This window comes from Catharus ustulatus, chromosome 3 (assembly GCF_009819885.2).
Source record: "Catharus ustulatus isolate bCatUst1 chromosome 3, bCatUst1.pri.v2, whole genome shotgun sequence".
Classification (NCBI taxonomy): domain Eukaryota; kingdom Metazoa; phylum Chordata; class Aves; order Passeriformes; family Turdidae; genus Catharus; species Catharus ustulatus.
Window position 1 is genome coordinate 1397481 of NC_046223.1, and position 13246 is coordinate 1410726.

General features: G+C 44.7%; 1 protein-coding gene across 2 annotated transcripts in view; it reads right to left on the bottom strand.

Moving 5' to 3' along the window:
* Positions 1 to 13011, bottom strand: part of EFEMP1 (EGF containing fibulin extracellular matrix protein 1) — a 43700-nt gene extending 30689 nt beyond the window's left edge. Inside the window, exons 1-5 of one of the 2 annotated variants that reach the window (XM_033056359.1) lie at positions 12792 to 13011; positions 12526 to 12613; positions 12318 to 12405; positions 9448 to 9496; positions 9008 to 9268 (exon numbers count right to left, since the gene is read on the bottom strand). In XM_033056359.1, the coding sequence (XP_032912250.1) occupies positions 9008 to 9268; positions 9448 to 9496; positions 12318 to 12398 (391 nt within the window). In that variant the 5' untranslated portion in view covers positions 12399 to 12405; positions 12526 to 12613; positions 12792 to 13011. The remainder of the gene's footprint in view (positions 1 to 9007; positions 9269 to 9447; positions 9497 to 12317; positions 12406 to 12525; positions 12614 to 12791) is intronic. The other variant, XM_033056360.1, reaches the window with a different exon arrangement.
* Between the last annotated feature and the right edge of the window lie 235 nt (positions 13012 to 13246).

Sequence of the window (13246 nt, forward strand, 5' to 3'; positions counted from 1 at the left end):
AGTGGGAATGACTTTTGGATTCTGCACTCTTTCCTGATTTAGTCTCCAACAACTTCTGGGAGGAATGAAGTCAGGTGTCATCCACAGCCCACAGGGGCAGAGCAGGGGTTGCTCCAAAGCACTGCTTATTTCTGATGTGATTCTGTGCTCACTGCCCTGTGAAATATTCTTATATTCCTGTTTTTAACTCAAACAAGTCCTTGTTTTACCCAGGTCACTTTTGTCAGCTCACAGTTCTGTGCAGAACTGGCTCCTGATAAGAAAGTCCCTTGAGAACAAATTCATTTATGAAGAAAGTGCTTTAAAAACTACAAGAAAGTGTTTGTTGCTTCTAAAAGTGTATTTAATTCCACCTACTCTGTATCCCAGATACTCAAAATTCACCCCAGAGTAAGTTTAGACAAGAGAGAGATTGTTTCTCCTGGTTTTTATTTTTATAAGATAGGGTCATGCCAGCTAAAACCACTCTTAAATTTCTGCTCACTTTGCCATGTTTGATTCCTTTGCTCTGTGCAAGACTGCTATTAAATGTTACCTTGCTGGCAACCTCTTTAAAACCACACAGAGCATTGTTACCTGTCAAATGTCCTTGCATTTCCCAATTCTGACTGCTCCTGACATCAGGCAGCTGTTACAGTATTGGTAAGGATTCCTTTCTAAATTTATGATACTTCAAGATATTCAGGAACTGATTGTCCAAATTACTGCTTTTCTGAAATTATGGGGCTTTATGTCCCATAAGATTTTTTTTTCTCCCTCCTTGAATTTCTTTAACTCTGGTGAATTTAAATTGAATTTGAAACCCAAACTTAACTCTTGGTGTAATGCCCAGTTTTTCAGAGCAATCTGCCTTGTCAGAGTTTATCTTTGGGTTCCATCTGATTGGGGGATTGGTTTGATTGCACACATTCTGTCCAGTTAACTGTTCAGCACTCCCACCTGTGCAGGCTCATGCACATAAAAACCTGGAACAAGCTCTGCCTGTGTCAGGAATCTCCATGGAACATCTGTGCAGGGCCAGATTTGCTTAAATCACCTTGCACTAGACCAGGAGTTCCCTTCAGGTTCAATTCAGTTTGTAAAGGAATGCTCAGCAGTAAATTCTCCTTCTCAGAGCTGATTAAAACAGGTTTAATTAATTACCATGTCCACTCAAAGGCATGTATTTTTAAAATCAGGAGTTAATAAAGCCAGATTTGGAGTTTCCCAAAGTAAACATCCCTTCACACACTGAACCTTTTATCATTCCCTTGCAGAATTTTCCTTTCAAGTTATTTATTTAAGGCATTCAGTACCAGCAACAGACAAGGGGTTACTGAATATCTAATTCTAAAAATGCTTAATTGACAGTTGGGGATATATTTTGCCAGAAAAGGTTTAATTCATTTCTGAGCCTCAAGAACTTTTTCTCAGCACTGTAGCTTATAAAAGTGTGTATAACAAATGTTTTCTCAGTAATTTTTTCAGCTTTGATCATATAATTATACCTAACAAAAATTAGACATTTCTCCACTCTGCTTAGAGCAGGACCAGCCTTTAAGATTATTTCAGATTAACAAATGAGACATAAATGTGAATGAGCATTAAAGGTATTTTATAATAACTATGTGTGTGCTAAAATACTTCAGAGCTCTGTAATTTGCAAATCCTTCCTGTATTTTTAGCAAAGTTAAAAAGTAGATGAAAGAAGGTACAAGCAACATTCTTGTGTATTTGGTGCAGTTGTTTTTTTTTTTTTTAAGGTTACATTTTGGTGTCTGTTGAATTGTGGCAAATAACTTTCTCTCCAGAACTGTTTTCTGGCTGCTATGAAAATAAAACTTAGCAAATCAAAGGTGAAACAGATATTTCTTGGTGGAATTTCATACTTTTTCCTCATGAACTTTCTATGTCTGATTACCTATTCCATGTACTCTTGTCATACAGAGAACAGAGATCTTACAAGCCCAGTTCAGATCTTCCAACCTTGTGGACAGAAGCATCTAAACTTTGGCAGGTATGTGGCAAAATTCCCTTTGATAAGAACCCTTCAGCCCAAAGGAAGCTTAAATTTTGTGTGACTTATTCCAGACCACGCACAAATGATGATAGCCCAGAAAAAGCAGCTCAAAAAGCATCACAGAGGGGAAAAAAAGAATGTAATTGCAATGAAAGGGGGTGGTCAAGCTCAGCTTACATTAATCCCAGTTAACAGAGACACAGCACAAAGGGGTTGCCATGACAGAGTGCTGCACAACAGGAGCTGACTACACCACAAAAAATGTGGAATGTTGAAGATGCAACCTGGTAGGTGAACTCCAAAATTACCTTGTGGTTTCTACCAGACCAAAAATATCTCACTGGAAGGGAGTCCTGTAACACTCCCACTGTCTGACAGTGGGAAAATGGCACTCTGAGAGCACTCTGAATGAATTCCCACAGTGCTGGAGACTGCTTGGCAGATGGGATTCCCTAGCAAAGGATAGGGACAGCAGCACAGACATCCCTGGGTGCTGCAGGGAGGGATCCAACAGGCCCCTGCTGCCTGTGCAGGATTTGTTCTTCCTGTAGGGCTGTTTTGGCACACAGAAACAGCAGCTATCATCTTCCCAGCATGGGAAGGGAGATAGCACTTGGAAAGAGAATCAAATGAGGAAAATAAGTTTCAAATTTCAGCTCTTGAACAAGTTTTCCAGCTTCTGAAATTTGTGTCCCATCACTGCAGATGCTCAAGAAAAATTTTGGACCTTTGAAAAATATGTCTGCAATGCTGAGATCCTTTAGAAACGTTCTAGCAAAGGTGATTCAGTAACCCAATAAAACACAGGTAAGAGCATTTCCTTTATACACTAATTAATTTGAAGTAGGAGTTTTGAAAATGGAGAGAGAAAAAAAGTGGTGGTTGAGAAGAAAATCATCCTGAGCAAAAAACTGTGGAGAGGAGGAGCACAGAGCCTTTCTCAGGAGGCTGAGGAGTGACACTGCAGGGGACTGGGAGGAGACAGCTGCTCGGAGCAAGCACAGTGAGAACATCCCAGTGTCACTATAAAATCACCTGAGAGGGGTGCTGAAAGCCTTGGCCCTGCTGGGGGAAGTGCCTGTACCACTGTGGTGCTGTGGAAGGTTCCTTTGGGAGCAGGTTTTGGCACAGGGAACAGAGGGAACACAGCCCTTGCTGCCCCAAGTCCTGTTCCATGCCCTCTGGTGCTGCTGAGTGCAGCAGGTGACAGCCCTCACTGCTGCTGGGGTTTTTTCCTGACTTGTGGAATGCTCAGATCTGAGTGTCTGCAGCAGGTACAGGGAATTCCTCAGAGAGAAAGAAATGCTCTGAGCTGTTTAATGGGGTGCCAAGTACTCTGGGATGCCAGGTCAGGATCAGGCACAAGCACATCCTTCCCCTTTGCTGTGTGCTGTTATTCCTGATTGCATTGTGGAAAAGACCTCCAGCTTAGAGAGAGGAATTCTGAAGGAGGACAGATGGCTGGAGTTTGGACTTTCTTCAGGCCATGTGCCTTCTGAATCCATTTGCTGTGTTTTGTCTGTCAAAACATGAGCCTCCTCTGAGCTACTAAGGCAACAGGCTTTAAAATCAACAAATGCAGCCCACAAGGATGACAGCCGAGGTGACTACTGTGTGATCCCATTCTCCTGCTGCAAGGAGCCATGAGAACTGCTAATGAGTTTACTTAAACTTGAAGCCCAGTGCTTGCCTGCATAATCCCAGTTCAGGAAGCTAAGGTAAATACAACTCCTTGCCTCTAGCACTCTTAGCACAATGAGCAAATGGGAGGAATCTTTAGCTGCAACACACTGAGTGTATTCCTGCAGGGGTCAGGACAATGGGAAAGCAGCAACTAAGTCAGGAAAGGAAAGCAGCTGCTAGTATTTATGCTTGTGATGGATGTTCACAGTAAAATGGTCAGACAGAACAGAGAATATCTCTCCAAGGTCTTGACTTGACACCCACAGCTGTGCAAATAGCACAGATGGGAAGATGATTCAGAGTGGCCAGATTTCAAAAATGCCCAAAACCAGGCCCTCAAAACAAGATGGGTTTTTGTGAACGCCCCTCTGGACCCTCAGGGCCACTAAAGAGATGCTGCTTTGCAGCAGAATGCGGCAGTCTCACAGATGAACATCTTGAACTGCTGGTTCTGGATGGGCTGATGAAAGATGATCTGTGCATGATGTATCCAAATGTACAAGGAGTTAATTGGGAGCTATGAGCAAAGAGCTGTGCAAGTGTCAGCTTGTGTCCTTGTGTGAATCCTCCTAGACCTGCAGAATTCCTGTGGCTTGTCCCAGTAATGGGTATTGAAGTGGCACAGGGAACCAGCTCAGTCTCCTGGAGTGGCTGCAGCTGGCAGCAAGTGTTCCCCACTTGCTGGAATGCTGCACAAACACATGGCCTGAGGGAGCACTTTGAGCTCCTGCCATCCTAAACCACACAGCCAGGCCTTCTTTTTCCTGCCATAGGCTCTGTCCTCAGCCTGTCCTCAAACTCAGCAGGCCTAGTGCTGTTCACAGAATCATGAAATAGTTTGGGTTGGAAGGGGGCCTTGAGGATCATCTCATTCCATCCCTGGGCAGGGACACCTCCCACTATCCCAGGTTGCTCCAAGTCTCATCCAACCTGACCCTGGACACTTCCAGGGATGGGGCAACCACAGCTTCACTAAGCAAACTGTGCCAGGGCCTCACCACCACCATCACAGTAAAGAATTTTTTCCTAATACTTAATCTAAACCTACTCTCTTTCAATTGAAACCCATTCCCCCTTGTCCTGTCATTGCATGTCCTGAGAGGAACAACTCTGGGACTAAACCTGTCATACCTCAAGTAGCCCTGAAGCATTTTTAAAAGGGGGAAAACTTGGGATGGTAGTTATACAATACAATATACAATATTTTACAAAAAGCTCTCAAACATTTCCATGGCTAAGGAACTTTTATAGCTATGTAAGGATCTTCTGTAGCTGTGTTTAAAGTGTTCTACAGGAACTTTTAGGCTATGTCTGTATTAGAAAATGGGTGGAGCCCATAGGAGTAGATCCCAGCTTGGTGCAGAGGCTCCAAATTCCCAGTTCATGCACTTGTGAGGCTCCCTGGAGTCTGGCCCTGAAGGCTGAGTGCTCGTTAGTGGTTGTGGCACATTAGTGGCACCCCTGGGGTGCATTTCAGGCCGAGTTTCAGCTGGACTGGATGTGGCTGCATGTTCCAGGAGCTCAGGAATCAAAGCACAGTGAGTGGAGCTCATTAGGAGCTGCAGTGCCTCCAGCCAGAGCACAGCCAGGCTCTGCTGAGGGCAGCCAAGTGCACCTGCACTCACACACCTTTTGTGTCCTTGGTGTGCCAGCTGCACATCCCTGACATGTGTAAATGTATATCTTATAAAGGGATTTTTCTATTCTTCTTGTTCCTCCCTCCTTAATGGGACAACAGCAGAAAGGATTCTACAGATGCAAAATTTAGCCTTATTTGACTTATTCACAATTCACTTCTTGAGTTAAAAGCACAGCTTGAGTATGGTAAGTTACTTTGACAAGTACCACAAAACAACCCAACCTCTACCAGTGTAAAGATACCTAAAATGATCTTGCAGGAGGAAAAATAACCACAGCACAGAAAACAAATTCTCTTTTTTTCCCCTTCTTCCACAGAGGAGGGAAAAAGCAACCAATGTCCACCAAGTCTGGTTAGAACTCTGGAAAAATGTCTTTCTCTCACATAAGCAAGCCCTGATCTCTTGTATTGCAGTGTGTCTCCCTCCTGTACTTGGTACTGCAGCACAAAGGGTTACAAACAGGCTGGAGAAATATCAAAAACTAATCTAGCTGAGGAGGAAAAAATCTTTGCTTACTTTATTGCTTGTATTGCCAGCATGATAGGAATTAAGGAAAATCAGTTCTTTTCCCTTCTCAAGTTTGCAGGTTATTTGGTACCTTTTTTGGTCCCTTTTTTCATTCAAGTGTCATTAATAATCTAGGAGCAGCCAGTACTTTCTTGCAGACCAGATTTGACAAAATTGAATTAATTGGGTGATTTTCTTTTGAATTCAATAGGAGCAGACTCAAATCACAGAGAGCCTAACAACAAAGTAAAACACAATTCATTCCTGTTTGCAGGCACAGAGTGCAGCTATTTATGTTTTTTATCAGGAGAAATATGTCTGGGAACATGAGTTAACTCAGTGATTTGCTTCAAATGATGTCTTGGTCTGGTTTTCTGCTTTTCCCAATTACAGTGATACCCTCACAGTGGCAGGGCTGAACATCCAAGTGATGTTCAAGTGATTCCTGAAAGTGTGACCAGGTGCCACATACTGGAATCTCTCTTAGGGACCAAATTTAGGAGTGACAGTGAAGTGGGAACTCATTGGGATGGGGAGGGAGGGGATTAGGTGAGGTCAAATTCAGCTTTTTCCACATCAGGAGATCTTCCTTCAGAATAACCTTCAGTCTGAGGGCTCCTGGCATCACTGCTCATAAAGAGTATCTTAAGAAGGGCCCAGGAAATGTTTGCTACCATCAATGTGGGGCTCTAGAACGCTCACTAATAGTTATAAAAATGTGTATCAGCACATCACCGGAGTTAAATCCACTCTGTGTCCTTTATGGGCATTTATTCCAAGCCCAGGAACCACAGGAGTGTGTTTGGCCTGTCATTCCCCCACTGTTCCATGCTTTAAAAGGGAGTGGACATTTGTGTTGAAACAGAAGGCCCCTCAGACTGCAGCATGATGTCAGTAATTCAGCTCCTCAGAGCATGTTATTGTTTGAAACAGAGGTCTCCACACTTTCACATTGGTTATAAAATACTTAGTGCTGCTGGACTGGAAGGAAAATGTCATACATCTGCAAACAATTAGAAGGAGCTGGACTTCATATTTGATTTACTAAACAATAAAACAAGCTTAAGTGTGACTATATCTGTAAGTTACACTCCCTAGGAGCCTCGAGCAGTTATCATAGCAAAGTCTTTTAACCATAATTAAATAAATCCGCAGCGGGACCATTGCTGATCGAGATTATCTTTTATAAGATATTTTCAGCAGTGAAAAGCATGAAGATCATGAAGTTGAATGCATGCTTTAAGTGCTCCAAAACTCTTTTATCCTTCATTTCAAGCACACTGTCCACTACCCTTCCAGCTGGAATGCATTCAGTACAATACATTTCAGCTTTTAAACACTAATATTTCCATGCTTTCTGCATTTAGATTGAAAGTTTGGCATGAGAAAATGAGTAGCTTGATTCAGTCAGGCCCAAGATTTCACCCTAGTTTGTGTGCCTGCTGGTTAAAATTCTGGTACTGTACCAACACTTAGTTGTTGTTATAAATTAACCAAAGTTTTGGGAATTGAATATAAATATTTAGTTGCAAATTCCAGGAAGCCAGAGCAAGGAGTAAAGTAACAGTAATGTATCACCACCAGTTTCTCCTCAACAAAACAGAAACCTCAACCAGTTGTCAGTCCCTAAGTTAAACCTAACCTACAACCTTTATTTGGGACACAAACTGTGGGTACTAAATGCTGTCAAACTGCCTTATTGGATCCCAGATTTATGTTTCTAAAAGGGATGGTCATGTTTTGAAGTTTTCTAGCATGACCTGCATTTTTTATTAAATAAAAATGTTATGTGCTGAAGCTGAACAGTTTATTACAGTTCACCAGTGCAGAGTAGTGCCAGCAGCATCACCTGAAGGAGGGAGTGCCAGGCCCAACCCAGCAGTTCTGCTCCTGCTGCTGCTTTGCCAAGTTAAACTAAGGAAAAAGCCAGTTTTCCATGCTTAGCATTGACTTTCCCTGATGACCCCCAGGGTTAAGGAGATCTGACCTCCTGTGGTAGGTTCTGTACTTGACATTCTTGAATCAGAGTGACAGAAATGTTGGACATGAGCAGATAAGCCAGAAATGCAACTCTGAGGCTTTGCCTACAAAAATAACTGCTCCAGCCTCCATGATGATTACTGTGCTCCAGAATGACAGGGAATTTACTTACTAGTGATAAATAATGTCCTGTGTACATGAATACCAGGGAGAAGGAAACTACCACTGTGTATTACAGCCTGCCCTGATTACAGTCCCTGAAGTACTATTTTATGTGATTATACAGTTACAGGCCACAAAGTGGAAAAGATGAACCGTGGGGTCAAGTTTTGCCCTCTCTGCACGGGTTTCCCTCCAATGTGCTTGAAAAGCAAGTTTGTGAGCAAGGGGGGTAGAATATATTTCTATGAAAGCAAACAAAACAATGGTGGAAACATTTGTTACTTCAGCAAGTAGAAGAGTAAACTATTTATAAAAAATAATAAATGAAACAGTCTTAGTTTACAGTAGTGCTTGTGAGGCTGGTTCCTGAATGCATACAATTAACATTGCTAATGCCCTGAGAATTTTTGGCACTGTGTGTGGTGCATGTACACTCAGATGAAAGCTCTTCATTGCCATAGTTTCAAAGAGTGGCCAGGCTAGGGCTGGAGGTAAACTGGCAGGGTCTGCCTAGGGCTGCTTCCACACAGATCAGAAGAGAGCACAGGCTCTTCAGAAGTTGGGTTCCTACAGCTGGAGGAATATCCCTTATCCACAATAAAAATACAGGAGCCTTCTGCACTGCAGCCTGCTCTGAGCTAAAGTTCATCCTGTGGTTATTTTTTGTTCATTCAGCATTCACTTACTGAGAAATTCAGAGCTCTGCAAACCTTTCCAAATTGTTTATGCCTTGCTGCGTTGCCCACTCTTTTCAGAGCACTTTCTTTCCTAGACATCCTTAATGTAACACAAAATGCTTCACTTAGAGTTGCCTAAAGGCTTTTTTAAGGAGCTACAGACAATGGAATAAATTCAACAGATGCAACAGATTCTAAGGCTGCAACAACCTGCACCTTCTGATGCCTTGAACAACAGCAGTGACATTGATGTATTTTATTTTTGTATCTTTAGAAGTGCCCATGGAGCACTCAGTCCCTCCCCCAGGTCTGTGCTCACCCCCAGTGCAGCAGCAGGACCGAGGGGTGTGCTGGCTTACCTTGGCACACGTTGTGGTCACTTTGCTCATACCCAGCTGCACACTGGATTTGGTGGGTTGGGTTGGGAGGGGCGCGCTGGGGGTCGGCCGGGGTCCGGCGAATGACGTTGTTTCGACCACTTGTGGATTCAGCTGCTGCTTCTTCTCGCTCATTTACAATAATTTGCGCTGTTCTGGGTAGACAGAGGTATCCTCCATAGTGGTTAACACATTTCATCCCACCTTTACATGCATCTGGGACTATTTCACATTCATCAATATCTGTGGTTAGCAACAACACAAGTCATGCTTTTAACAGTCGAACCTTCTGCAACAGCCATTAACACAAAGAAACACGACGAGACATGCACGCACACCTCCGTGTCCAAAACAGGGGTGTGCAGCGAGAATACTTAAAGAATACCAGTGGCAAGTCTGTCTTTGAAAATTATTTACTGTACCTTTGCACCGTTGCCTAACAGGATCCCATTCATAGCCATCTGTGCATTGCTGTGGAGAAAAAAAAAAAGAAATTAATTTAGTTACTGGGGATTCTTTGTTTTGGAAAAATAGTTGGGTGTATTCAGTGAACTCAAAGACACAAAGGGAAATGCAATACCTTGGTAGGCTAAAGAAATGGCAATTGGTGCAGCACTCCTGTGCAGGAGCAGCAGAACTTCTGCGTCCCTTCCCACTTGGAATGCTCTATGATACACAGAGAGCACCTCTGTCCCAGAGAGTTCCCAAGGTATTGTTTGTTGTGAGCAGGATGGGGAGCACAGTGAGAAAAACTTGCTTTCTCCTTGGTGTGACCAAGCTGACCAGAATGAAAATCTTCTTATGAAAAGCAACAAGTTTTTCTGAATTTGGATCTCACTCCCTGCCTTCCAACAGCTGAACCTCTTTCATTCCCAGGCTCTGTTTGCCAGAGGGACTAAGAGGACTCTGTGCCCCTGGACTTCATCCTCTCTCCCATTAGCACTCTAGCAATGGGGAAGGATCCCATGACAGCTGGAAATTCATTCACATGCTTTTTAATCATATGACTCCAGGAACTGCAGTCTAGGAAGGACAATTTATACTGTGAGACACACAATAAATGGTTAGAGTTTATAATAGCAGGACCACTTATTTATACAAGGCTTTGCAAAATTCAAACAAGGCTATGCTCAGCAACTATTCATATCAATGCACACCAGCAAGTTCAGGGAAGATTTTAAATAGTCTGCTCTGCATCTTCATTACTCCTCTGCCCAAAAACATTAAAATATCCAGAGGGCAGTCATTTTAATCACAGGTCACAGTTACAGAGACTGAACAGCAAAGTATCACAGTGCTACCAACTGCAGCAGGAACATAAAAAATACTAAAATATCATTGAATCAACCAGGCTGTGCTGTGTAGGTGCATCTTGGGGGCTGCTCAGGGTATTACTTTAATGGCCCCATAGAAAAAAGAATGGAGTTGACTAATGTAATTAGTCGCAGTCAAGCAAGCTAAATCTTATTGCAACTCCTCTGCTGCTGAGTCAAGTGACAAACTTGACTTTCTGATGCCAAGAAGATCCACTTGCTGCAGGTCCTACCCTCAAGTTATTTTGAGGGGCTTGTTACTGACTCTGACTCAGCAGGAGGAGTGAAAATATTTTCTTCTCTTGCAGGTGACACCAGCGATTTGTCAAATGTGGCAGCGAGTTGTGGCTTGGAAGGGTTTTTCTCCCCCAGGGGTAAGTGGACTCTCTCTAAAGGATTGACTACATGCTGAGTTGACAACTCCAAAGTTACTGTAGCTATGAAAAGGCAAACCCAAAGGAAAACAGCTAATTCATGCATTTACTGAATCACCCAATTCCTGTTAATGCACAACAGAAGTACTGTCTGTTTAACTGCAAGGAGCCAAGTCCATCTATGACTGCAGCCAAAGGCTGTTACAATAGCAAAGGATTTGGCCCTCCGTGGATACCATGTGTGCATGAGAAACAGTAGCATCCCCAGAGCAAAATCTCCCAAAGCTGGGGTTTTTTTGTTTCATTTTACACGTTCAGCGTTTAAGGATCAGCGAAGCATCTAAAGGCTGAGACCTCCTTGAAAATGGAACAGAGGTGCCCAAGTCACCTAGGCTTGCTAGAAATGTTCAGAATTATGTGAAATGCTGTATAATTAACCCCCCTCATATAATAACTGTGGGAAAGAAGGAGGGTGAGATCCCTGTCTAGTCCAGATTTTCAAAAGGTATTTACATCTTCAGTTTCCACTTATATGTAGGAACTTAAAAAAAAAAAAAAAAGTAAATCACAGAAGCCTCTAAATGAAACTACTCCCAGCCTTCAAAACCCTAATGCTTCCAAAGCCCAGTGTTAAAGTATTTTATTACTGACTTCCTGATGCTCACTTGAGGCTTCTTTAAGCCCTGACTTCTACAAGAAGGTCCAACTCTGCAATATTTACTTGCTTGAGCCATCCCACTGACTTCAGTGGGATTACTTGTATAAGACACAATCCTGGGCTTTGGCTGTGGTTCTCTAACTTTTTGCATGTGTGCAGAATTTTCTGCTTGTGTGGCATTGGGCTGATGTGTGTGCACATATCCAGAGGTCCACCCATATGAAGCAAGTTGCAGGGATTACAGCTGTAATCAGATGTGAAAATGCGGGTTTTTCCCCAGCCCAAGCCGGGGTAATTGCCACTCCTTCCATGACAGGCATTATGCAAGCCAAGCACTGAACACAAGCAGATTGAAAAGAAAAAAAACCTGACAAAAAGGCCTTTAAATCTCTTTGCCTGTCACTTGCTTGCAAGCAGGACCCATTCCCAGTGTTCTTGAACAATTTTATCAAGCCATGCAAAACCACTGCTCAAAACCAGCTCAGAAAAGAACAGTCCCATGATCACTGCAGGATTCAGATGCTTCATTAAGAGCCCCAAATTTGGAAGTACTTACATTTTGTTAAAAACAGCTTGAAACATCCATAAGAAAACACAAAAGAATGTTTGACCTAATTATCTGTCAAACTCCATATATTTCAAATGAAGGTCCTAGGGACCCTGCCTTTATGAAAATGGATTAAAACAGATACTAAAACCTCCGAATTTTGTTCATAGTACATAGAGTACACAGATGAACTTTGCCAAACAAGCAGTTGTAATGTAATTTGCTCGAACTTTTAAACACTGTTTGAGTGCAGGAACAGCTTATTTTATGGTTAACATTCGAACTCAGCGACCTCTGTAGCACACGCTATACATTGGCAAGAAATCCGCTTTTCCTTAAGGGTCATTTAGCAAAGAATCCCCGCAAAGCAGCAATTATCTCCAAGTCTATTAAACCTTACCGTGTACGTTATGGTTTCCTCAGTTTCCTGCGAATGTACTGTAATGAGAACGAGCGCAGCCAAGAACATAGCTGTCAACATCGTGAACCTTGAAAGAAAGGAAAAACAAATGAAGCAGGAATGCTTTTAGCGGGCTCCTTTGCTGGAAGAGGCAAGGACCGGGCACCGGGAGAGGCTCGGGAGCGGCTCCTGCCCGCCCAGCCCGTACCTGGGAGAGGCGGCCGGGCTCTGCCCGCTGCTCCCGCAAGGACAGGCTGAGGCTTGGCCGCGCTTCCCAGCCCGGGGATTTTATCCAGCTGGGAGAGAGGGGCGGAAATAACCAGTCAATGGAGTTTAAAACACCCCAGCGCTCACCGGCAGCGGCACCGGCAGCGCTGCCCGGCCAGCACGGAGCGGTGACTTTTGGGTCCGAGCGGGGCGGGGGGACACCCCCACCTGCCGGGGCACGGAGCCGCCAGCGCTGCCCGCTCCTACCTGCGGGACCGGGCGGGCGCCGGCCGCTGCTGCCCCGCTCCGCTGCTGGCCGCTCCTCCCCTTCTCCGCGGTGCCTGTGCGGTGCCGGTGCGGTGCGGCCGCTCCTTCGCTTTCCCGCGGTGTCCGTGCGGAGCGGACGGCGCTCGCTATCCTTCCTTCCTTCCCCCTCGATGCCGTGCGGCTCCGTCCGTCCGTGCCCGTCGTGCCGCTGCCGGCAGGCGCTGTCCGTCCGTGCCCGGCGGCCGCCGCTCCCCCGCCGCTGTCGGTGCGTGCCCGGTGCCGGCCCCGGGCTAAATAGAACGGGGCGCCTGTCCCGCCGCCGCCGCGCGCGCCCCCTGCCGGCCCCGCGCCCGCGCGAGGGGCAGGTGCGGCCCCGCCGCCATGTTGGGGCCGTGAGGGCAGGGCAGCTGTGAGGGCAGGGCAGCCGTGAAGGAAGGGCAGCCGTGAGGTGAAGG